At 38.7% G+C, this 26541-nt stretch overlaps 1 protein-coding gene across 1 annotated transcript in view; it reads left to right on the top strand.

The window, feature by feature from the left end:
* The first annotated feature begins 391 nt into the window (after positions 1-391).
* RASA2 (RAS p21 protein activator 2) overlaps positions 392-26541 on the top strand; it is a 120536-nt gene continuing 94386 nt past the window's right edge. The window contains exons 1-2 of the mRNA XM_037051525.1: positions 392-608; positions 25134-25251. Of these exons, the coding sequence (XP_036907420.1) occupies positions 467-608; positions 25134-25251 (260 nt within the window). The 5' untranslated portion in view covers positions 392-466. The remainder of the gene's footprint in view (positions 609-25133; positions 25252-26541) is intronic.

The following is a 26541-nucleotide window of genomic DNA, read 5'->3' as shown; positions in this document are numbered from 1 at the left end:
CCTCTTTAGAATAAGCGAGTTTTGAGGTCCACCGAACTGTCAAATTCCATTCTATTAGTTCCCTTGAGCGTTAGGAAGTATGGAAGTCCGCCGGTGCAGAGAGCCTAGTCTAATTACCAGGAGGATTTGGGGATTTCGGGAGGCCCGGGATTTTCCCTAAGTGGGTTTTAAGGCTGCTCAGAGCCACGACTTGGCGCCTCACTTGGCCAACACCTGGGCTTTTATTCGGCGGCGAACAGGAGGAAAGCCAGAAGTTCGGTTCCCGCGGAGGCGGGAGCGCGGGTTCGGGGTCGGGGCGCGGAGACTCCGGGCCCGGGCGCGGCGGGGGCGGGGCCGCGACGGGGCGGGGCGGCAGCGGAGGCCGGGGGCGGGGCCAGGCGCGCGGCTAGCACTCTCTGGGGGCCGCTGGGCTCCGCCTCGCTGGGCTACGCAGGCGGCGGGGCTGCGGCACGGGCCGGGTAGCACCATGGCGGCGGCGGCGGCAGCAGCGCTTGATGCTGCGGCGCCTTCTTTCGAAGCGCTGGCGGCGACTGCGACGGTAGAGCCCGAAGCTGGGGACGAGGACAGTCGCGAGGTCCGAGTGCTGCAGAGTCTGCGGGGCAAGATCTGTAAGTGGGGGGACTGGCTGACGGGACCCACCCAGCGGCGGCGCGGCCGCGGGGCTGAGGGGGCGGCGTGCGCGCGGGGGTGGCGGCGCCGAGCCGCGCTGGGGTCGAGGGAACGTGAGGGGGCCTGGGCGGGGGCCTTGTCTGGGCGAGAAGCGTGGGGAGAGCGAGCGTGGGTGAGGCTGGAAGAGGGGTGTGTTGGGGGAGGCGTCGCCCGGACAGGGCGGCGTGGGCTAGGCTGCCCCTGTCGGGAGGGAGAAGAGAGCCGAGAAACTGTCCCGGGCTGGGGCGCCTGGGCCGCGTCGGCCTGAGGGGCTCGTCTTGGGGGCGCGGCCTGGACGCGCGGACGCCCCTGCTTGGGGCGCGGGCCGGGGGCGTGAGGCGCTTCCGGCCGCCCTCAGTCGCAGGCCTGCGGGCGGCTGCGGGCGCCCTGGAGCAGCCGGGAGGTGGGAGCCGAGCGGTAATTACCGGAGGCGCGGCCGGAGGAGGAGGGCGGGGAAGTGGGGCTGGCCGGGAGGGGAAGGGGCTGCCTGTTTCCTGGGCCCACGATCCTGGGCGAGGTTGAAAAAGGCGCCCCAGCCAGGAGGAAACAGGCCGCTCTGGGACTCGAGTGGCCTCCGCGCTGGTGTTCGGGAGGGGTCGGGGCCAGACACCTGTACTCGCCCCACTTGAATCGAGAGACGGCGTGCCTGAGTTCAGGCAGGATGTAGTGGCTTCCTGTGAGCAGGTCTCAAAACACAGTCATCCAACCAGGTCTCTTAACCCACTTAATTCATTTCCTTCTCATACATTTATGAACGGGCCATTCTACTTGACTTAATACAAAATTTTGCTTAGAGCATTATCATACGCCATTTGAGTCCAGTCATCTGAACATTTATTTTGGGGGAAAAAGTGACCCTTTGGCATCAAATTGCCATGTTTTTCCACAGTAGTTTATTCAGAGGAAACACTTTTTTTCCTATTTGTAAGATATATCAATAAGCTTTGTTTTTGCTTTTGTCAGATATTAGATTTCTTGATTCAGTATCTTCAGACTGGAAACATGCTTCATGTTTCATGTAAATAAACCTTAGTTATGACGAGTACTTTTCACTTTGTATGAAGAAAATCAAATAGCATTCAAATGGCTAACAATCCTGTTTCTTACACAGGATGTAGATTTTCCTCTTTGTAAATAGTGATGTTATTAATTGAGCTTGGATTCTCCCACTGCCCTCTTTTCAAGTTGAGAGCAAGTACTTGAGATTTTATGAAACCTTAGAAGCAGTTACATTAAATTTTTTCACCTTTCGGTACCCAGTAGTCCTCAGGCCCTTAAGGGAGTATAGTTCTTAAGACCTGAAAAATGACGCCAGAAAAGTAGATCTTGTCTGTATCCAGCTTCCCAGCATTGAAGTTCCATTCTAGGGTATAAAATCTTTTTAAGAATTCAAATGGTCTTTACTTAATATTTGTATATATCTAATTTAATATTCGGGAAAACTATAAATGGGCCAGAGTTTCCCACTTGATCTAATTTTCCAATTTTTTTACCACTTTACATTTTAGTGTCACTCGATACTAGGCGCTCTCCATTGGAGCCTCACTGATTTACATAGCTGCCGATTATACCGTGGAAGTACATATACACATATCTTGGAGTTGAGGGTTGGGGTTAGGCTGTTTCCAGAGGGACTTAGCTGTCCTGCACTTTCACATATTCCTTTGCAGATACCACTTAAGAGATATAACTGTAAGTGAAACTTGGACCAACAAATAAGAAAACACAACTTTGTTTCTATGGCTTAGAGCAACCCCACTACCCAGCAGTGGAGACTGATCTGGAATGATATTACCACTTTGACCATATCTAATTTAAAGTATTACATCTGTTATCTCTGTTTCTTGCTTTTTGAATTGCTCAGCTTATAGCTTAGGTCATAGAGTGTCTGCTTCATAGGAGAGAATGTACTAGGATACTTATATATGAAACTTCTCCCCACCTTCCTCATCACTTCTTTGCTCTCCTTTTAGCTGGTATAATCCAGAGCTGGTTGACATTCAGGACACTGTGAAGAAATGCTATTTTCTGTTTGCTTGAAACTGATGTGGGTTTTGCATGGTGGGTGTTGGGGGGACTGGAAGAGTCATTAGCAGGTACTAAAGTCACAGAAATGGGATGATGGTGGTTGTGACACTGAAGACACTAAGCATCTTAGGGGGTGGAGGTAACCATGTCAGCTTTCCTTTTCACCATACTGGGAGACCTTGGAGGAAAGCCTCATAGTGCCCACTAGCTTGGAGATGTGCTGGCAGAATCCACACTGCTGACTGAAGAGTCTCAGATCTGGAGAATTAGAGATCCATAGGGCCAAGAGGGACCTTGAACGGAAATGTCCTTTTTTCTGAACTGGGGTAGGACCCGTCAACTCCAGACCATACCAAAAAAGTGGGTATGGGTTAATTTATATATCTTTAAAGTTCTAGAGATAATAGGGCACAACCTTTTTTAGGGGTTTCATTCCAGTATTTATTAGTTTTCCCATATAGTTCACAAAGTGAAATACCAGGTTGACAGATTGAAAACCCATTTTGTGGTGTCTGTATCAAATAATCAACTGCCATTAGCAAATCCAGTGTTGGCTGACAATATTTTTTGTCTTACATGCTTATCCCAAATTCCCTTAGGTCCTTTTAGTGTACTAGGAAACCATGGCAGTTCCAAACGGCCTGCTTCGTTAATATTCAAGAGGCAGGTTTGGTTGTTGGATGTCCTACAGTTGTCATGTGAACCCTTGATGAAAGAAATTAAGGGTTACTTCAGACGCCATCCTTTGGTCTGAACTCCTGTGCAGTGAGCAGCAGGTATGCTAGCACAGCTGAAACAATTTTCCATTGCCTTCCCACCCCCCCCTCCCCAAACACACACACACACACACGCACATACATACAGGTGAAAAAAGGGGATTAGGGCCTTCTCCTTTATACTTTCAGGCTTCATGCTGTTATTTTATAGTGTCCTTTTTGTTTACTGCTTTTCGTTAGTAGGTCTGCTCTTGTCTGATTAAAGCAGATTGTGAACTGCTGCTGAAAGAGCCCATGCCACCTCATGCACAGGTTTACCTACTCGACGGAAACCGGATTTCTAAGGGAGCCAAGTTTGAGGATTTGTGTTAACATTGAGATGTATGGTATAATACAAAATCTGGGACCATGGTATGTCCCAGAACTTCTTTGAACTCCCGATACCTTCAGATGAAAGAATGACCTAGGGCTACTTGGCAAGGGTACATACGATCTGTAGGGTATGCTGTAGTTCAGATGCTTGGTCAGGTTAGTCACCTAGGTTTGAATCTTCACTTAATTTTGTTAACCTCTGTGTGCCTCTGTATTCTCATGTATAAAATGGGGATAGTATAAACATCTATCTCCTGGGACTGATTTGAGGATTAAATAAATTTGAGGATCCAATTATTTCTTCTGCTAGACTCAGGGGCAGGCAGTGACCATCTCTTAAGATGGAGTAAAGCAGGAGATGAAAACTAATCTTTATTTGATTAGTTCATGGACATGTTCTTATCCAACATGTACTGGAATTTCCTGGTATGCAAAGCTGATTAAAATCAGAAGACCTGTATTCTGTTTCCACATTATTCTTGTGATGACTTTAGGTAGCTAGCTCACTTACCTTGGAGCTTATCTTCCTCATCTTTAAAGTGGGAATAATGCTGCATCTTGTACATGTTGTTCCCTCTAGCTAGGAGTGTTTTTCTCCTTTCTTTTGTCCCATATTTATGTTGGAGAACTCCTGCTCATACTTCAAAAGCCTCCTCCATATCATCTCCATGCCCTGCCTCTCCTTTGCGGTACTGCCACCCTCATCCCTAGAGAGAAGTTGTTAGGGCTTTGTACTGCTGGAAAATTATAATTCCTTGTCCATTTTCTTATTATCTATCACATTTCATAAAAATTATCCTGTTAAACTGTGAGCTCTTTCAAGGTAGAATGTGTTCTTATTCATTTTTTTAAAAATTCCAGAGCACGATGCCTAGAACAGTATAGGTCTTTAGAAAATGCCCTACCTCTCATGGGTTATTCTGAGGAGGATTTGAGATACCAGATACAAAAGTGTTTTCTAAGTTTTACAGCTAACCAAAATAGAAGAGATGGTATTGAGAGAAAACTGCATGGATCTGTGGCAGGAAGTTCATCCCTTTGAAAATCACAGTGCCTACTGAGCTTAGGTTTGAACTGTTGCCAAAATTGCCTCATTAAGAAAATGATTAAATTTTTCTAAATGCATTGATTGCTCATTATTAGGGGATTTGAATATTGTTATCTGACTGTATTCCATGAATATTGTTACTAATTGGTCCTGAGCCCTGTAAAGAAAAAACCTCATCATCACCTTACACATTAAATGCTTTTTATTTATCACAGCAGGTTTGATTATTATTTTCTTTTAGTGATGAAGTATAAATCAAAACTTTTTATTGACTACAATAGAACTGAGAGGGAGAGATTAAAAAGAGTTGATGCTAAGAATTCATTATCAGATATTTGAAATGAGATAGTATTTAATAAATTAATAGGGGAAAAGATTTTAAAAGGTTTTGTTCATGCTAAGAATTCATTATTGTCAGAAATTTGAAATGAGATGATGAGTTATTTAGAAAGGAGGAAGGATCCATCTTTCAGATGAATAGAAATGAGAGAAAAGGTTCTTTGTAAAAGTTCACAGAGCAGTCTGCTAATCATTTGCTCTGAGGAGGACAGGAGGTAAACCTCAATGAGTTCATAGAGTTTTTTGGTTTTTTTTTTTTTTTTTTTGAACTTAGAACTCTTTGAGTAGACTCTAAGAGACTGTGGAACTAATGTAGCTGAAATAAAACCTATCATTTTATCCTTTAATCACAGATGCTAATCCTATTTCCTTGTTAATGTTCTTTATGAAAGTATTTGACAGTGATATCAGATTAATGAAATTCTGTGCTCTTAATAGCTGCCAAAGTTTTTTTGTATAGTCTTTGATTAATGTAAATTAAGAAATTATATATATTAAGAAATTTCTATCATATACATCTTTAGTTTTAAAAGTCATTTTAGTCATCAAAAACCCCTGGCTAAAATAATAAACCTTATAAGGTTATACCAATACATGCCAGTGAATAATAATTGACAAATTTTTATTAAGATCTTGGTTCTAACAATATGAATAATGACAGGATAACTTTGGAAAAAGTCCTTAACTTTGCCAATCTCCTATTTTCTTGTAAAATAAGGGGTTTGGATATGAGTCTTCAATATCCCTTTTAGCACTGTCTGATTATTTTAAACTTGAACCATTCGTTTTAGATGCATTATTAGATGCTTTGACTTCAATGCCTAAATGTATTTAGTAGGCCTATTTCATATAAGATGCACTATTTTAAAAATCTTTATCTAAGATTTATTAGATCAGATTGAGTCCTAATTTTTTTTTCTTTAAGTATTACTTAATTTAGTCAGCAGTACCTACTATGTAGCTGAGTGATAGGGCACTAACTCACTGGACTGTATGTAATTGGGCCTAAGCTGTGAAAGGGATGAAAAAGTTCCTTACTAGTTTATCCTAAGGTGTATACTAAGCAATAGTTGCTTTTAGTTGCTTTTAGACACTTGTATTCTTAGAGAATTATAGAAGTTTAGAGCTGAAAGGTAGAGAACATATGTTGTTCTGTTCCCTCATTTTATAAATAAAGAGGTTGACAGCCATAGCCCATGTGTCACACAGTTAATGGCCTGTTGGGCACTACTAGTCCACTAGTACTATTCAAGTTTTTTCTAGCCCTGGTTGGTGTGGCTCAGTGGACTGAGCACTGACCAGCCTGCGAACCAAAAAGTCATCAGTTCAATAACTAGTCAGGGCACATGCCTGGGTTGCGGGTCACGTCCCCAGTTGGGGGCATTCGAGAAGAAACTGATAGATATTTTTCTCACACATTGATGTTTCTTTCCCTCTCTTTCTCCCTCCCTTCCTCTCTCTCTATAAATAAATAAAATCTAAAAAAATTTTTTTCTAAAATGCCACCGAGGATGAATTCATTAGTATTGTTGCACATGCACTGCATTTAATGTAAGAAGATTATACTGCCTGTCTAGTCATATATCCAGTAGTGATTGATTTTCATTGTACTGTCTACAACTCATCTGTTCCATTTTAAGAACTTTGTGAAGTGGTTAGGATTAGTGATGAGACTGATTGTGACTCAGGTGGAGATTGAGCCTGGATGCCTCTCTATTTGTGTCGTGCTCTAACTCACCCGTTTTCAGTCCTGAGTGCTGATCAGTGGGCATCACCTGTGAACTTAAATTCTGATGCCCAGGCTCTACTCCGGACCCACTGGATAAGAATTTCTGGACTGGTACCTGGACATCTGTAGGCTTAAAACATTCCACAGAGGGTGATAATGGGCAGCTAGGATGGTAAACCTCTACTTTTGCCAGTTGAATCGACTAGCCACAAACTACCTGAGTGGTAGGAGCCTGCTGTGCATGACCATTAAAGGGAACTAATAGAATTTTGGTGTGATCACAGGGAGGTTTTAATTTATTATAAAAATAAAATAACACACATACCTGTTATAAAATTCAAAAGATACAAAAGGATAAACATTGAAAAATAAGTTTTCTTCCGTTGTCCCTAGCTATTTCCTCTTCAAAAACATTACTAGTTTTTGTATATCCTTACAAAGATATTTAGTGTTTACAAGCATAAGCATATGAGTATTAACATCTCTATCAGCAGCACTCAAATAATAGCAGAACATATAGATTCTTTGCATCTTGCTACTTTAAATTGGACAATAGTAGTTTGAAAGTTCTTCACACCTGTATATATAAAAAGCTGCCTCGTTTTTTAAAATACAAGGTCCAGCAGAAGTAATGCTTGCTTGAGTGTGGTTGGTACGGTAATAATACGGATGTAGTAATTGACAGTTTTAATCTGAACATTTCACCTAAAATGTTGTATGGTGCACTTGAGTGATATTGTTACAGATTACATGCTTATGATTTTGTAATAAAATAGTTTGTAATAAAAGGGCGTTATTTGTGCTGGACCCTTTATTTTTTTTTTTATTGATTATGCTATTACAGTTGTCCCAATTTTTCTCCCTTTCCACTCCTCCACCTAGTACCCTCCATTTCTTCTGGCAGTCCCCACCTTAGTTCATGTCCATGGGTCATGCATATAAGTTCTTTGGCTTCTCCATTTCCTATACTATTCTTAACATCCCCCTGTCTGTTCTGTAGCTACCAACTCCTTGATCCCTGCACCTTTTCCCCCATTCTCCCCTTTCCCTCTCCTAGCTGATGATAACCCTCCAAATGACCTCCATATCTATGATTCTGTTTCTGTTGTTTGTTTGCTTAGTTTGTTTTTTAGATTCAATTGTTGATAGTTATGACTTTATTGCCATTTTAATGTTTATAGTTTTGATCTATTTCTTAAGTCTCTTTAACATTTCATATAGTAGTGGCTTGGTGATGATAAACTCCTTTAGCTTTACCTTGTCTAGGAAGCACTTTATCTGCCCTTCAATTCTAAATGATAGTTTTGCTGAATAGAGTCACATCTAGATGTTAGGTCCTAGCTTTTCATCACTTTGAATACTTGTTGCTAGTCTCTTCAAGTCTTCAAAGATTTTTTTTGAGAAATCAACTGAGAGTCTTGTGGGAATTCCTTTGTAGGTAACTGTCTTGCTTTTATCTTGCTGCTTTTAAGTTTCTCTCTTTATCTTTAATCTTTGGCATTTTAATTATGATGTGTTTTGGTGTCATCCTGTTTGGGACCAACTTGTTTGGGACTCCGTGGTTCCTGGACTCGCTTGTCTATTTCCTTCACCAAATTAGGGAAGTTTTCTTTCATTACTTTTTCAAAGAAGTTTTCACTTTCTTCATCTTTCTTTCCCCTTCAGACATTTCTACGATTTGAATGTTGGTACATTTGAAGTTGTCTCAGAGGCTACTTAGCCTATTCTTGTTTGGGGGGGATTCTTTTTTCTTCTTGCTGTTCTATTAAATGTTTTTTTCCTTCCTTATGTTTCAAATCATTGATTTGATTGTTGGCTTTATCCACTCCACTGTTGGTTCCCTGTAGATTTTTATTTCACTTAATACAACCTTCATTTCTGCCTGGGTCTTTTTTACACTGTTGAAGTACCCAGTGAGTTCCTTGAGTATCCTAATAACCGTTGTTTTGAGCTCTGCATCTGATAGATTATCTCCATTTTGTTTAGTTCTTCTTCTGGAGTTTTGTTCTGTTCTTTCATTTGGGCCTTATTTCTCTGTGTCCTCCTTTTGGCTGTCTCCCTGTGTTTTTGTTTCTATGTATTAGGTAGAGCTGCTTTGACTTCCTATCTTAGTAGCGTGGTCTACTGTATAAAAGCTCACTGGTACTTTGGATGGGACAGAGCCTTAGATAATTACCAGGGCAGGGCAACCCATGTGAACCAGGTTGATGGAGTCTCAGATGTAGCGTTGTCACTCTGTGGCTCTGTGTGTGGAAGGGCTCAGAAAGGGGACAATGCCACTGCCTTTGGGGCTTTTTCCCGGAGGAAGCTATCCTTTAGCATTTGTCCCAATGCCAGGCATTTCACTTCCTCCCTGTATATCACTGGTGCCCTTCCAGCTGCTGCCTCGGTGCTGGAGCCCAAAGGGAATGAGTTGGCCTAAGTCCTAAGTCTTTTGTGGGCTTTTTGGAAGGAAACTTAGGAGAATCTCAGTTTCTTCTATTCCTCAACCCCCACTGGTTTTTACGGCCAGAAGTTTGGGGACTTAGCCTTTCTGGCAGTGGAACCCTAGGCTGTGTAGTCTGGTGTGGGGCTAGGATCTCTTGTTTGGAGGTATCCCTCCCAATTTTTATCCACCACATATGGGTATGGGACTACCCATTCTGTGCCTCCACCCCTCCTGTTCATCTGGATGAATGTGGCTTTTTTAATTCCTTAGTTATCTGACTTCCATATAGCTTGATTTTCTGACAATTCTGGATGATAGTTGTTTTGTAGTGTAGTTGTAATTTTCACTGTGGTTGTGTGAGGAGGTGAGCCATCTTTACCTGTATCTCCATCTTGACTAGAAGTTAGCGTCAGGAGCTGCCTCATTTTTAACAGCTGCATAATGTTCTGTCATCTGGATGCATCAGTTTATTTAATCAGTCCCCTGTTGATGTTCATTTAGGTGGTTTCCATTGTTTGCTGTTACAAACATTACTAAAACAAATAGCTTTGTAGGTATATCATTTTAAATATGAATATATGTGCCTATCAGGATAAATTCCTAGACTTTATGAATTTAATAGATGAATTGAATGGTATGTACATTTATTTTTATGTGGAATGACAATGCCAAACTGCTTTTCATAGAAACTATAGCAGTTTATGCTCTTTCCAGCAGTCTATGAATGTCTGTTTCTTTACACTCACATAGTATATATTTTAAAACTTCTTGATCTTTATTGGTCTCTAAAATGAAAAGAAACTTCTAATTTGTAGTATTAATTTGTACTTCTTTGAAATGAGGTCAAGGATTGCTTCTTTTTTTTAACATTTTATTTATTTTTAGAAAGAGGGGAAGGGAGAGAGAAAGAGGAGAGAAACATCAATGTGTGGTGGCCTCCTGTGCCCCTCCTACTGGGGACCTGGCCCACAACCCAGGCATGTGCCCTGACTGGGAATCAAACTGGTGACCCCTTGGTTTGCAGGCTGGCACTCAATCCACTGATCCACACCAGCCAGGGTGGATTGCTTCATATTTTTAAGAGCCATTTTTAGTTGCATGTTTTTGGTGAACTTGTCTGTTACTTTCTCTCTCTCTTTTTTTTTTCCTATTGGCCTATCTCATTCTTCTTTCTGACTTATGGGAGTGTTTTATGCAGTATGGAAGTTTAGCCTTTTTTTTTCTTTTTAGTGGAAAGCTATTTAAAAATTAAGATACTCTGCTTGATGCCTGTGTGTATTCTTGAGGAGAAGTTGATTGTGAGATTTAGTGAGGGCAGTCAGTTGTTGATTTCATCTACTTACATCATTTCTGGTACTAGAATAAAGATGGAGAAAGAACTGTTTGAGGAAAGGTAAGTAAAGACAGAAACAGGAGTTAAAAGAAAAACAATAGTTTGGGAGAAGATTTTTGCAGCAAATCCTATAGACAGAAAGAAAACACTTATATAACCCTTATTCTGTGCCAGCCACTGTTTTAAAAGTTTAAGCATATTAACTAATTTAATCATCACTGTATTTGTAAGTACAGTTATTGTCCACATTTTGCAGATGAGGAAGCTGAGACACAGAATGGCTAAACTAGGTAACTTGACCAAGATCAGACAGCTAGTGCTTATTGGAGCTGTCATTCAAATTGGGGAGACTGGCTCTACAGTCCATCCTGTTACACTAAACATACTATGCTATACTGCATCTCTATTTGTCAGTATCCACAAGATAGTAAAAGTTCACACAAACTTTAAAAAGGAAAAGGCCATTAGAAAAGTAAAGGAGCCCTGACCGGTGTTGCTCAGTGGGTTGTGTCCTGTCCCACAAGCAGAAAGGTCTTGGGTTCAATTCCAGGTCAGGTCACACGCCTGGGTTGTGGACCAGGCCCCTGGTTTAGGGCATTCGAGAGACAAAACTGATCTATGTTTCTCTTCCATATTGATGTTCCTCTCCCCTTTTTTCTCCCTCTGTTCCCCTCTTTCTAAAAACAAATAAAACCTTTTTAAGAAAGAAAAGAAAGAGAAAGGATATAATAGGCATTTCACAGAAAAGGAGATACAAAAGGTTAGGAATCAGAGGAAAATACTTGTAAGATCAGGAAATATAAATTTAAAAAAGTCACCAGTCCAAAAACAGAAAAACTTCTTAGTTTCAATTCTCGGTGAGGATTTAGAGAAAAGGTCCTTTCCTCGCCATTGCTATGAATTTAAATTGGTAAAGCAATGTTGAAGAGCATTTTGGCAGTATCTTGTTAAAATTTTTTGAGTATATATACCCTGTGCATTTCTATGTCTACATTTCTACCTTTCTACCTTATGGAAACACTTGTACATTTGCAAAAGAGGCACATACAAAGATTTTTAATGTTGGAGATAACTTGTGTCCATCAGTAGTAAAATAGCTAAAAAATATATTCCTAAACATATTCTACAGCAGCTAAAAAGAATGAGGTGTGTCTACAATATGAAAGGAAACAACTTCAAGATGAATTGTTGAGTTAAAAAAAAAAAGCAAGTTGTTAGAGTAATGTGTGTAGTATCATGTGTTGTTTTTTTTCTACATGTATATACAGAAAGAGGTTTTAAAAGATGTGTACAACATCAGTTACCTCAGTGGTAAACAAAGGGAAATTAGCCTTACTCATAATCGTTTCATTTTCTACAGCATGTATTTGTGTATTAGCTATGTTATTTAAAAATGGCCATCTGTATAAATGAATTTGATATAGTATTCAGCTGCATGAACCTCTCTTGCTCTACCCTTGAAGAGTATCCTGTCTGCAATATAAGGGTAACCAAGTGTTAAGTTTGGTAACATTTTCAGTACACATAGAAATAGAGTCAATTTTTCTGTCAAGTTTTTGGGTAACTTTTTATTTCCTATACTTTGCCTCTGTTTGTTTGTGTTAAAAATTTGACTAAAAAACCCAGTGTTTTATTTCAGAGGAATGTAGTAAAAATAATAATTTTGATCCTTTAAAATATAACATTTGTTTAAATGATACAGAACCCCTTAGTTCTGAATTTGGACAATTTTAATTTTTTTAACCCTTACCTGAGCGTATGTTTATTGATTTTAGAGGGCAAGGAGAGAGAAACATCCATCAGTTTGCCTCCTATCTGTGCCCCTACTGGAGATCAAACCTGCAACCTTTTGGCATTTGAGATGACACTCCAACTAACAGCTACCTGGCCTAGGCTAGACAATTTTATTTTATATAACATTTTCTTAGAATGAGAAAATGAACTAACATTTATTGAATATTTACTCTTTTCTATGTACTATGTTAGGCTACTTTGCAAATTGTTTCATTTAATCCAGTTTCATGAAGAAGATTGTTATTCTTCTTGTAGTGAAGAAACATTCAGAAAAGTTATTTAATCAGGTTTTCAAGTAGCAGAGCCAGACTTTCAGAAGGTCTTTAGGTTATCGAAGTCTGTATCCTTTTCTCTACCAAGTTGCCTATCAGACAGTATATTTGGAAGAACTGATGATTACATTTTTCTTGTCAAGAAATTGATAATTATCCCCGCATTGGTTATGATCTAATATAATGTATATTCAATAGTGTTAGAATGTTGGAATGCTCTATCTTTATTACTGTTTTGGGGATTGACACACTACTTTTTTAAGATTTTATTTATTTTATATAGATGGGGAAGGGAGGGAGAAAGAGGGGGAGTGAAACATTAATGTATGGTTGCCTGTAGTACATCCCATACTAAGGATATGGCCTGCAACCCAGGCATGTACCCTGACTGGGAATCAAACTGGCGGTGCTTTGGTTCCCAAGCCTGCGTTCAATCCACCGAACTACACCAGCCAGGGCACACTACTCTTCTTTTTTGCCTATTTGTGTGTGGGTTTGTCTTGCTAGAACACGCACACAGATACATACTTGTACATATTGATACATGCATGTGTGTGGATACAACTTTTTTATATCTAAAAAATATATCTATATCCACTTTTTTTTGAAAAAGCACTAGGTCATGAGTTTCGTTTTGGCAGCCATAGTCCATGTATTGCCTGCCCGTGGAGTCCTTAGTTCAGCCACCACCTGGCTTTCAGTCTTTTTTTGCTTCCCTGTAAGACTCTTGGTCAGTTTAGGAGCCTTGTTAAGCTTCATGTAGCCATAAGAACCACTGGCTTATCCTAGGAGAGATTCTTACCAGTCATGTGCTTTAGAATTTGGTTTGTTACTTGAGAAGGGGGCTTAGGGGTCAGCACACGGTCAAAACTGAAACTGGAAATGAGCAAGGCAAACCACAGGAAGATCCTGCCTGCATCTTGGTGACGTATCTCTAACCCCATGGTCACTTCCTGTGAAACCTCCCTTTTCAAGTGCAGTAGTCTTCTAACTTCTTGTTCTGTAGTAAGCTTCATATTTCTATCATTATTAATCAAAGGTGATTAATGATACAATATAGATAACTGTATGATAATTATTGTACACATGACTTGTATAAAACAACTGGCCCCTAATTACATTCTGTAAACTTTGACACTGAGGAGTTGCATTTTACCTAGTAGGACATTTTTGAGGAGTTGCTGTGGAAATTATGCTTTATCCTTGACTTTATGTCTTGTCAAGAATTGTATTTATTGTTCAGGTTTTATAGCCACAAAACAGTTCTGTGCTCATTGAGTCTAGGCTAACCATCTAAGCTATGCTGGATTCCTGGAGTCCTTTGCCTACTCAGGGGCAGTAGTCTTCTACTTGTTCAGTGTCATTACTTCGCTTTTAGGCACCTTGGTGACTTCACAGTACCTTATTTCTGTGGTGGAGTGGGGATTGTCGGATTGGTAAGAGTTATAGTTAGTAAGGGGTGCCTGTCTGCAGTTTCTACTCAGAACCATGTTACCAGGTCTTTGATTATTAAAGAAACACCAGAAATAATGCACATATTTATTAAGTCTCCCAGTTTCTAGGTGTTAAGATATATATATATATGAATATATTTTAATACCATGTAGGCCAAACAAATCTCTGGCTACCTAACGCACAATTTGTGTCCTTTCAAATAGTTCAAAGCTCTTATTTTAGAGATGTGGAGCCTGGCCTATAGAAAGGCTAGGTGTTTTTTCATGTATTTTTCTTAATACTTTTGAAATAAGAATCTAATTAAAAAAAATAGCCCTGGCTGGTGTAGCTCAGTGGATTGAGCGCGGGCCTGCAAACCAAAAGATCGCGGTTTGATTCCCAGTCAGGGCACATGCCTGGGTTGCAGGCCAGTTCCCAGCAGGGGACACACAAGAGGCAACCATACATTGATGTTTCTCTCCCTCTCTCCTTCCCTTCCCCTCTAAAAAATAAATAAATAAACAAATCTTTTTTAAAAAAATAAATAAGTGAGCTTCTCTGGTGTATTCAGTTGTTAAATTGCTGATTATCTTTGGTCAGCACTTAATGACTTGGGTAAAGGGAATTGTGTGTAGATACTAATTTTTAGAAATCCCTAACCAAGGAAGGGCTTTAACTAGTTACTATTTACAGAGTGCTTACTCTGTTCTAGGCATTGTGGTATGCTTTACCTCAATTAATGCTCTTAGTAATCCTGAAGCATTTTAGTTACCTATCTTTATATAAGTGGTTGAGACTGAAGACATACAGACCAAATACAAAGCTTATGTTAAAACTGAGATCTCAGAAACTCCAGAATGAATTCATTTAATTTGCTATACTTTACCAGTACTGTGTGTGTTTTCAGAATCATGTGCCCATTTTACTGCAGAAATTTTAATTAAATAAATTTTATAAGAAGATTTGAAAGACCTTATGATATGTTAACATTATACAGGATTATATTATTTATGTGTAATTACATTGCATAACAGCATTTTAATTTTACTCTACAATTGTCAAACCATGACCGTATTATATTTTAAGGGTACATTTGTTTCATTCTTCTTCATTTTTTTTGGTGAATGTAAATGATAAAATTTTCATGTTTTTTATAGCTTTTCCCAGTTTAAAGTTTCAGTCCTCTATTTAGGTTGATATTCCTGTTATTAGAACATCATCTCCTCAGTCACTTAAGCCAAATTATTCTCTCCCTGTAGTCTCTCTTCCACTTTTCTTTTCCCATTGCATTTCATTAGTTTCGGCCATTAACTGTCAGGGTAATTTTCCTGAAGCATAGTTCTGACCACACAAATTTTAGTGACCTTTGTTGCTTACTGAATAAGGTTAAAACTCTTTAGTTTGGCATTTAAGGTTCTGTTTGAATCCACCCTTCTTTTACAGTCTTATTCCTTCTTATCCCCTTTCAACTTCCTTTTATCTTTTGCCAATTTGTACTATTCACTGTCTCTTGGAAGGTGCTTTTGCTGTTCCCATCTCTGAATCTTGTTCACTTTCTGCTGGAGTATTACTCCTGCATTCCCAATTTCTGTTTTCTTGGGGGGAAATCAGTTGGAAGAAGTTATTGTGATGATTAAGTGAAGTAACGTGTATGAAGTCCCTAAAAGTTATCTGTAATGTGTAGTATATGTATTAACTTATTCAGTAAATGGTAGCTATCTATTATTATGATTTAGCTCTCCTCCCATGCCAAATAATCTTTGTCTTTAAGGTTATCTTTTCTAGGACCCTGGCCCTTTGCAGTTTCTCTTGGAGTTTAATTTAATCCAATTGGCTTTTATCCCTGTACTTAAGTTATCCTTTGAATAGACTTGGGCCTATAGTATCTCTTAGGATAATTTCAGAAAGGAATAGTTGTCTAATTCCTTTCAGCATTGCTATATTCAGAAAGACATGAAGAGTGGAATGGAAAGACTACGCTTTGTCTTTGAGACTGATTGGTTTCTTTTAGTTTATAAAAAGGAGCAGTAATACTTACCACATAAGCTCGTTTTAGGGATCAAATGAGATATTTCAGAAATTTTTTAGCATTAGTTTTGGAGTATCCAACTACTTGATAAATATTTATCTCCTTTCTTACTTATCCCAGTAGTGTTCTTCTCTAGGACACACAGAAACATATACAGACCTACAGATATAAATGCATGCACATAATTCCCCCATTCCCTAAGCATACACATAAGCAAATATGTGCATACTCAACATACACGTCCAGAGCACATACACCATAATCTGTATCCAGTAGCCTGATACCTGAAATTCTAGTCCTAAGTAAAATTGATATGGTAGGATCTATATTTACTGTCTGTTGACCTTACCATAGAAACATTGATCTTGTACAGAGAGTTGTCCATCCTTCCATTTCTGTTTAAGTTATCAGTTTTGATTTCCAGTGGTTATCTTCTGAGTTTAAATTGTTTACTTTTTGACAATGACTAAAAGCTACTATTTTCTAGAAAATATTTACTTGTCTCCCCTCTTCTTTCAGGTATTTATTCATAAGGTACCTTTTCAGTGGAGCCTTGCTTGGTACCCCCTTCCTCTCCCTTTCATGTGGCACCCATTTCTGCATTAGTAACATAGCGTTAGCTCAATAAAGATACAGTTTGGTCTCTTCTTCTCACCATAGTATCCCTAGTATTTTAGTAGCACTCAGTCAACATTTGAATGTGTAATTTTTCAGGATTGGTTTGTTTATTTTCAATATATATAATAACTCCTAGTGCTTTACATAACTGTATATAGGAGACTTTTTTTTAACCTTTGGAGTAGTTGACGTATATCAGCTTTCACCAGCTGGAAAGAAGAAGCTTATGTATAATTTTATAATTTGTGATGTGATATTAGAACTCTGCTGAAAATATAAACACATACACATTCATACCTATTCAGTAGATATTTCATTATCTATTATAAGCAATGCATGGTTCTAAGAATTGGTCCTTTCCCTTAAGAAGTTTATAGTTCATGCCTTGGCCAGGTGGCTAGTTGGTTGGAACCTCGACCCCTACGCCAAAGGTTGCAGTTTGGATTCCTAGTCAGGGCACATACCTAGGATGCATGTTAGGTCCCTGGTCATGGTACGTATGGGAGGCAACTGATCTATGTTTCTCTCACATAGCTATTTCTCTCCTCTCTTTCTTCCTCTCTCTAAAATCAATAAACATATCCTTGGGTGAAGATGTAAAAAAAAGAAGTTTATAGTTCAGTAAATAGACATATAGCACTCTTATTTGCTATTTCTTTTCTCATCTCTACTAACTCAAATGATGGAGAGCTCTGAGGCTCCATCTTTAAGTCTCCTTTCTATCCATATTTACTCTTCTTGTGACCATCTATAGTCTTAAGGTTTTGTAAATATTATATACTTCCTGATGATTTTCAGATTTTATCTCCATTCATACATATTTGCCCTCTTGGCATCTGCACTTGGGTATCTACTAGGTAGTTCAAACTTAATAATGCCCAGTACAAACAAGAGGCATCTCCCTCTGGAAGTGGCATTGCTGTTAGCTGAGCTGCTCAGGCTGAGACTCTAGGAAGTCATCTTTGATCCCTCTTTCTCTCATACCCACATCCAAAATATCAAAAATCCTGTTGGCTCTATCTTCAATATATGTCCAATTGACCACCATTCTCCATGCCAGGATCCCTGCCTCCCCACCACCATAATTTATCTCTAATCATGATTACAATAGCCTCCTATTTAGTTGTCTGCTTCTACCTTCCATTCTTCTCAAAACCCTTCAGTAGCTTCCCATTTCACTCAAAAAAGCCTAAGAGTTTTTACATTGCCCTATAAGACTTACTTAACATACTTCCTTCCCCACCCCTACCTCATCTCTTACCACCGTTTTCTCCCTCTCTCCACTTGGCTTACTGTTTTGCAGTCACACTGGCCTCCATGCTATTCCTTCAGTGTGCCAAACTATCCTGTCTCAGGGCCTTTGTATATTTTTTCTGCTTGCCAATCCCTTTCCCCAGATATCTACATGGCTCAGTCCCTCATTGACTTCCTTTGGGTATATGTTGCTTAAATATTTTCGTTGAAAGGTATTCCCTGATTCCCAACATAAAATAACATTGCTTTACTCCCTCTGGGCCTGGCACTAACTCTCTTACCCTACTTTGTTTCTTCTATGGCAATAAATATTATTTACTTGTTTAAGAGTTAATGATATTTGTCTTCCCTGTCTAGATTGTGTAACAGTTCCATGTGCACAGAGACCTATTTTTTAAAGATTTTATTTATTTATCTTTAAAGGGGAAGGGAAGGAGAGAGGGAGAGAAACATCAATGTATGGTTGCCTCTTGTGTGTCCCCTGCTGGGAACTGGCCTGCAACCCAGGCATGTGCCCTGACTGGGAATCAAACCGCGATCTTTTGTTTTGCAGGCCCACGCTCAATCCATTGAGCTACACCAGCCAGGGTCACAGAGACCTATTTTTATTCATTGTTATATCCCCAACATTTAGAAAAGTACCTGGCATGGCGTAGGCACTTATTATTTGTTGAATGAAATGCTACATGTGCAATACAATATTATCACTATAGTAGAAGTACATGTAAGGAAATAAAGGAAAGAATAATAAGACTACCTAGGAATTGAAGGAAGACTTTGTAAAGATGCCCTTAAACAGATCTTTTGGGGGGGCAAAACAGGTAAGAGCATTTCATACAGTGAAAATTCCATTGCAGATACACAGAGGCTTGAAAAAACAGAGTGTGTTCAAGGCACCCAAAGTACACTATTGCTAGAGCGTAACTTGCGGGGATAAAGATTAAGTAAGCACATGAGGAAACATGTAATAATATAGATGGTGCCAGATCATGAAGGGTTCATAGGCCATATTAAGGAATTTTAGATTTTTATCCTGCAAGGTGGATAGTGTGGTACCATTGATGATTTTTGAGCAAGGGGTGATGTGTAGGTTTACACATTGAAAAGGTAACTGGCAACAGTATGATGGGGAGAGGGAATCCAAGCTAAACAGGACATTTTATTTAAGCTATATATGATATTGCAGGATATGACACAGGAACAATTACTACCACATGAGTGGACAAGAGGCTATTTTATTTTTATGGTTGGACAAAAACCACTGATGTGTAGTGTGAAGATGTTCTTGGCATGCTTGCAGTACATCTAGGAGGGAGAAGAAATGCCCTGTGGAGATGAGTTTGTTCATCTCTAAAATAAATCCATGCTTTAGGAAAGTTTTCTAAAAAAAATTTACCTAACAATTTTATTGTAAGTCATAATGTAGACTAGAAAAGTTTTTAAGGAGTACCCTTTATGAATTCAGCAAGATTGGGTATCATTACAGAATAAAAAGGTGCTGTGCCTGAAGGTGAGAGCCTCCGTTCTTCATGGAAGACCAGTTGGTTTGTCAATAATATGCCTCCTGATCTTGATTCACTGGTGAAGGAAATAGTGACATTTGTAAATATAATCAGAACTATACTATTTACTGTAGGGTGAAAACATCTGCTCTTGTAGGATAAATATCTGTCTTTGCATATTGTAGTACCTGGCACGGACAGAATTTTTTAAATGAGGGATAAGCTGAAAACATTTCTGCTTTCATTCAAATTCAAGTAAAAACTACTTCCATTTTTTCATTTGTCTTGCTCAAGTATCTCAGCAATATATTGGATGTCTGGAATACTTGAATCTTACTACTTCAGGACCAAAATATGATACATAAATTTAAGGATAAGATGGAGGTACCCAAAATGGCACACATGGTTTGAATGTTGAGAATTTGACACTCCAAAATGCATGGAAACATGCTGTATTGTTGAACATACTTTAAAAACCATATCCAAATACTCTAGGAGGAAATGAAGAAATGTTTGCCAGAAGCAGATACAACAATCCAGAAAATTAAGATCCATTTGTCTCCATTTCCCAAGTTGAAGCATTTTGAATGTGCTATGCTATTCACTACCTAATGAAAGAGTAAAAGTAGTTTTTAGTGAGATAATTGCTTTACCATTTCTGAGTCCATGTTTGATCCAGAGAGCCACATTTAGCTGAAAGATTTACCAAACTCTAATGACTAGTAATGTAGGGTGGAATTTTCTGATTTGTTAGAAAAAAGGGGTAAGAAAAGAAACCAGGCCCAATTTTCTGATTTGTTAGAAAAAAGGGGTAAGAAAAGAAACCAGGCCCAGGTTAGGTTTACAGAATCAGCCCTAGCTAGTTTAAAGAGATTTAGTAAAAGAGTTCAAATAAATGGTTTATAGAATTGTTGGACAGACTGTGGAAACAGACTCAGTGTTGAACTTTCAGGAATGACATTCAAAGCCACGCTGCAGCTAAATCACTGAGAGAGTCACTCTCTCTCTCTTAGGATCAGAAAGGTGTCTGTAGAATTGAGAAGCTGTAACTTTTAGCTGCGTGGCTTAGAACCTCGCCACCTCTGCCACGATCAGGAATCTGCTACTGTTAGGAAACAGCCATCAGTAAGCAGCCATGTACATCAGTAAGTTGTCACTACAATTGACTGTAGAGCCAAGCTACACCTGCCACAAACCTGTATGACAGAATGGATGCCTTGTGCCCTTCTTGACACTGTGAAACCTGTGACTGGATACAAGGTCCTCTGCAAACGGTGCTGCAGAAAACTTGGGACATCTCCATGACAGTGCTTATTAACAGAAGCGGCCTAAATGCAATCTCCCTTTTCTTCTACCCCCCAGGATTGCTAGTGAGTGCATCTCATTGGTGGAATTTAAGTCATATCCACAACCCTAACTGTGAGACAGGCTGGGAAATGTAGTTTTTTGGCTTTCCAGTTTCTGCAGTACAGAGCCATACATCAAAGGATGTTGAGATGGATGACAAGTACTGGTACTGATCCACCATATGTACCATGGATACACCCTGATTCTCCATAAGGCTAACACCATCAAATGGGTTATGGATAAATTGAGAAAGGTAGCAACTAATACCATCAAATCATGTGAAGAAACACAGAAGTATTTTTAGTATAATTTATTGTTTTATAGTGACACATTTTAAAAAATACCTAAAATTGGTGCTCCACCAATATTTAGTAGTTTATAGATGCCAAAAGTTTCCTTACATTTAAGGCATGGGTAGTGGATGTAAAGCCTCAACGAGGGAGTAAAATAAATCAGAATGGGTGGGTTCCCTGAACTGAGACTAGATCAGCATAATCAAATACTGAAGCATGGTTAAGTAAGGTAGAAACTGAAAAGCAATTATTTGATTTGGTAGCACTTAATATTATTAGTGTTCTAAAAGATAAAGAAATAGGGACTGAAGCCAAATTGCAGGTTCAGGCTGTGAGTAGCAGGGAAGGGATTAGAGCAGAGATTGTGGAAGAAATTTTCAAGAAGCTTGCCTTTTAAGGAGCACCATATGTTTTGTTTTTGTTTTTGGTCCAATGCACTTGCTTATCCATATATACCATGATTAACCAGAACTAGTGATGCCCAACGCAGACATCACTTGCAGCACAAGTACAATCTTCCAAATTTCCTCACTTTTGTCTTTTTGTCTAGTTTGATGTGAAGTATGTGCTAATCTCTTTCTGCTTAGAGATAAAATGGGTACATTATTTTTATTCTCTAACAATTAGCTACTTCACTTTTGAATTTACAAAGTGGTATTTAATTATTTTGATATATACCTTTTAATAAAGTGCCAATTTTGGAGTTGCAGTTTAAAGTCCTTAATAGCTCACTTTTCAATGTATTTGTTGATGTAGTTTATTTGAACTACAATGTAGTTTAAATCCCCTTTCAATGTAGTTTATTTGAACATTAGTGACAGATATTCAAAGAGTACAGATTATATGATAACTACTTTTATAGGAAATGATATGAGAGCATTTTATATATTACATAGAACTTTAAAAATGTATTTTAAGTAAATATCTGATAATGTTAAGTTCATTGGATGCTATAGACAACATAACCCACACTGTCTCCCTCTTAGAAAGATGGGTGGCGGAATATGTGTATATTTTTCTTAAAGTGCACTTATATGAGCAAAACAGGAACACATTCAAGGGCAATGATTTAGTGTTCCCAATTTCCTCATTAGATGGAGCATGCCTGTTATTTAATTCCAAATATGTTTACATTCCAGGCCCTATTGAGTGACCTAGTTGGATTTTTCATTAAAAAAACAAAGCAGAAATTGCACAGGGGGGAGGCATTGAAAGAGAAGGAAAAACTTAAAAGGACAAAAAGTTTGAAAATAATGAAAACAGAATTGTGATCAGTGCCCTGGAGTGAGGGAGGGAATGGGGTAGAGAGCACAGGTAGATGGGCGAACTATAGATGGGCAAACTACAGATGGGTTTTGGATGAGAGGAGGGATGCCTAGTCTTTTGAGTAAGAGAATAGATGGATACAGAATCAAATATATATTACTTTTCCTGTTAATAAATGGGTTTATTTGTAAAGTCCAACCCACATGGGGTACTTTTGGGGTCATTTAAAAGATTAGATTCCTTGAATCTTACTCAAGATGAACATAGTATTTTTATACATTTTAAGTGGTAAATTGATTTTTTTAAAAAATTTCTCAATGACGAGTTTAATAACGAGTATCTTAATAAAATGAGCCTTTCCATTGATTTTCTCATTTTAAATTTTAAGAAGTATTTGTTTTAGGGTTTTTCCTAGATATTTCTTTAGTTTCTAATAAACTTTTAAAAAATATATTGGTTTAAATGGCTTTCATTTTAAAGCTGATAATCAGTAAGAGACTTAAGTTTAAGAGACTTAAGTTTATCTATTGCAAACATTCTTCAGGCAAGTTGTGCCTCAGTGAGTTGTCTGAAGTCACTGAGCCACTTAGTATCAGAGGTAAGACAGGAACATTGGTTTAATGTTAATGATTGTTAGGGCAAAGCTCTTTTCCTCGTGTCAACTGCCTTGTTTTGCTAACTTAGTACACTGGGGGCTGATTTCAACACCTACACTTTTTTGTGTGTCCTTATGGCCCATGAGTATCTCACAAGAACTTCAAAACTAGACTGTCTTCTTTAATATTCATTCAACAAATATTCCCCAGTGCCTTCCTTTAATATATGGCAGTCATTTAGATCTTAGGAATCAGCAAGTTCTCAGGCCTCAAGAATGAGGAAACCAGAAAATAACCATTTAAGTAATATATTTTAAAATTTTTTCTGCAAGTATTGTTTTTTTCTTTCTTAAAGATTTTATTTTATTTTTAGACAGAGGGAAAGGGAGGGAGAAAGAGAGGGAGAAAAACATTAATGTGTGGTTGCCTCTCACAAACCCCTACTAGGGACCTGGCCCACAACCCAGGCATGTGCCCTGACTGGGCATCGAACCCATGACCCTGTGGTTCTTAGGCCTATGGTCAACTCACTGAGCCAGCCACACCAGCCAGGGCCACTTAAGTGATATTAACAGAATTTCAGATAGTTATAAATGCTATCATAAAAAGAAACAGAGAAATAAAATGTGGTAACAATAGTCAAAGAAGGTTTCTCTGAGGAAGTGGCATTTGAGCTGAGACCTGAATGATAGGAGCCAGCTATGAGTTAGAGCATTCTAGGCAGAGGCCCTAAGGCTGAACTGAACAAGCTTGGCATGGTTGATGAATGGAAAGAAGGTGAACCCTGGGGAGGGTGGCAGGAGAAGAGGTCAGAGAGGAGAGGACAGTTCAATAGGGCTATGTAGACCCTCAAAGTGGGAATTTAGAAAAGGGATTGTATTGCAAGTGAAATGGAATGGTATTGTAGCAGGGGCGTGACTGACCTGAATGATAACGTTTAGAAGATTATACCGTTTGATAGAGAGTAGACTGTAGAGTGCTACCAGTGAAGGTGATTGAGGATTGGTTGGACTTGGAATTCATTTTAGAGGTCTACTGGATTTATTGACGTGGGGGTGGGATGTTTGGGGAAGATGATGAGAAAAAGAGGAAGATGGTAGTAGACTGGGGGAAGAGCATATTTTAGGGGAGGAAATCAGATGATTTGTCTGGGACTTGTTAAATTTGAGATGTCTACTGGAATTCAAGGAGGAACTTGGATATTTGCATGCAGTGTTGAGGAGGAGATACGAGACCTGGAAATGCAGATTTGGGAGACATCATAACTAACACCTTATACTGAAGGAATTTGCATAGGGGAAGAAGAGAATGTGAGCCACAACAGAGCCCTGAAGCACTGTAATATTCAGAGGTGAGGAGAGAGAGAAACCAGGAGAGAGGGCCAGTGATACAGGAGGAAAGCCAGAATTGTGGGAGCCAAGAAGAGGGCATTTTAAAGGTGGATGTTAGTGTTCACTTACTTTACATAGTGCTGCCAGATCAGGTATGGTGACAGCAGAGAAGTAACCACTGGGATTGGCAATATGGAAGGCAATTTCACTGTCTCATGGAGTTAGAAGCTAATTGGAAAGAGATGAAGAATGAATGGAAGATGAGAATTAGATTAGAGATAATTGCTTTCAAGAAGTTTTGCTGTCAAAGGGAGTCTAGAAATGGAATGATATCACAGGGGAGGAGGTAGAGTCAAAGGAGGTTTGGTTTTTCTTTTGGTGCTTTTTTAAAATTGGGAAATACCAAAGCTTATTTATGTACTGATGGGACTGGTAATATAGGAAAGAAGGATTAATTGTAGGCTCAGCCCTTGAGTTGGTCCTAGTGGGATGGGATGGTCAGCTTAAGTTAGGGGATTGCCCCTTTCCAGGGCCAGGAATTCAGTGATGTAATATGACCTTAATTGCCTCTTTACACATAGCTCCTCCCTCAGTATGACTGAACTTCTTTAAAACAAGTTGATCAACTTTCTCTAATCACTAATTTTTTTCCTGTACTACATCTTGTATGTTCTTTCAGATGAATTAATCCTATATAAGGCTTAGCATTAAGCAGCTGGTGATATTTAACACCAATTTCAATTTTTGTGCCAACAGGTGAAGCAAAAAATTTATTGCCGTATCTTGGACCCAACAAAATGAGAGATTGTTTCTGCACCATAAATTTGGATCAGGAAGAAGTTTATCGTACCCAAGTTGTTGAAAAATCTTTAAGGTTTGTAAAAATTGGTAAATTATCATTCATGTTACTTTTTATATACTTTCAAGACTTCATTAAAAAGACTTTTCTTCATATGAAACTTATTTTTCTCTTACCTTCTGAATTTAATTTTAGAATTACAGAATCTCAGATTTTGAAGGAGCTTACTGGTCTTTGAGCTGGACTGACTGCCTTATGCTTATTTCCTTCCGACAATTATCTTTGACAGGTGGTCATCTGGCATTTGCTTGACTGCCTCCTAAGCAGCCATTCTGGTCTTGGAACTAATCTGACTCTTAGAAAGCTACTATTTTTAGTTGATTAATGTCTAATAAAAGAGCTTACTATATGCCAAAAACTCACTGGGTGCTATTTATTAATATATCCACGAGAACACGGTAAGACACAGTGCTTACTTTCATGTGGCCCTTCATTGCCTCAAAATGTATCTTCCTCTTAATTGTTCTTAATTCTGTCCCTTGGACTTCTGGAGAACAAGTTTCAAACATCCTTCATGTGACACTCTCAAGTTTTTTAAAACAACTATTATAGACCTCAGTTTGTTCTCAAGGCTAAATTTTGCCCATTCATTTCAACTTTTCTCAAACTGCATCATTTTACTTCTCTTGAGGATAACTTCTTACAGATTATACAAGTCACTAAAGGAATTAACTCTTCAGTCGATTCTTGTTTTTCAAAGTGTAACAGCACTTTTAGAGCATAATAGTGAATTCTGACTCACAAAATTGAAGTGTGTCACCTCTGTCCTGTAATAGTGTTTGCGGACATTCTAGTGCAGAGCTGTGCTGGAAGGACACAAGCATCTTCAGACATCAGAGTCAAAACAAGGACACTGGGAGATGTAGGAATGAACATCTAGTGCATGAAATATTGAGTGTCATGACTAATGCAAATTGTATGCCATGTGTATACTTTTATGCTCTTTTCATATCTTTTTTCTTTGTACTCACCTTTTTTCTCTCTGAAGTTTTCCCCTTTATGTCTTTATCATCAGTATTTATACTTTTGAGCATCTATTAGATTTTTCATAAAAAAGACATTGTACAAAGCTGAAAATACTGGATAACTCAAAAAGATTTGATGTAATACACCTCACATCTTTAGTCATAAATTACCTGTCCCTGTTGTATTAAAATTGTTGATACTTGTGTTATAAATATAAAACTGAGTCACCAAAAGGCTGAATAATTTGTGCATATAATAAAGGAAGTTTGAAGTAAATCTAAGATTGGGACCTGAAACTATTTAAATCTCAATGAGTTACTTTATGTATGCTGATTCCAT

The sequence above is a fragment of the Sturnira hondurensis genome, unplaced genomic scaffold (assembly GCF_014824575.4).
Source record: "Sturnira hondurensis isolate 20B ecotype Veracruz unplaced genomic scaffold, ASM1482457v3 Scaffold0000867, whole genome shotgun sequence".
In the NCBI taxonomy this organism is placed as follows: Eukaryota; Metazoa; Chordata; class Mammalia; order Chiroptera; family Phyllostomidae; genus Sturnira; species Sturnira hondurensis.
This window is presented reverse-complemented; position numbering and strand designations above follow the sequence as displayed.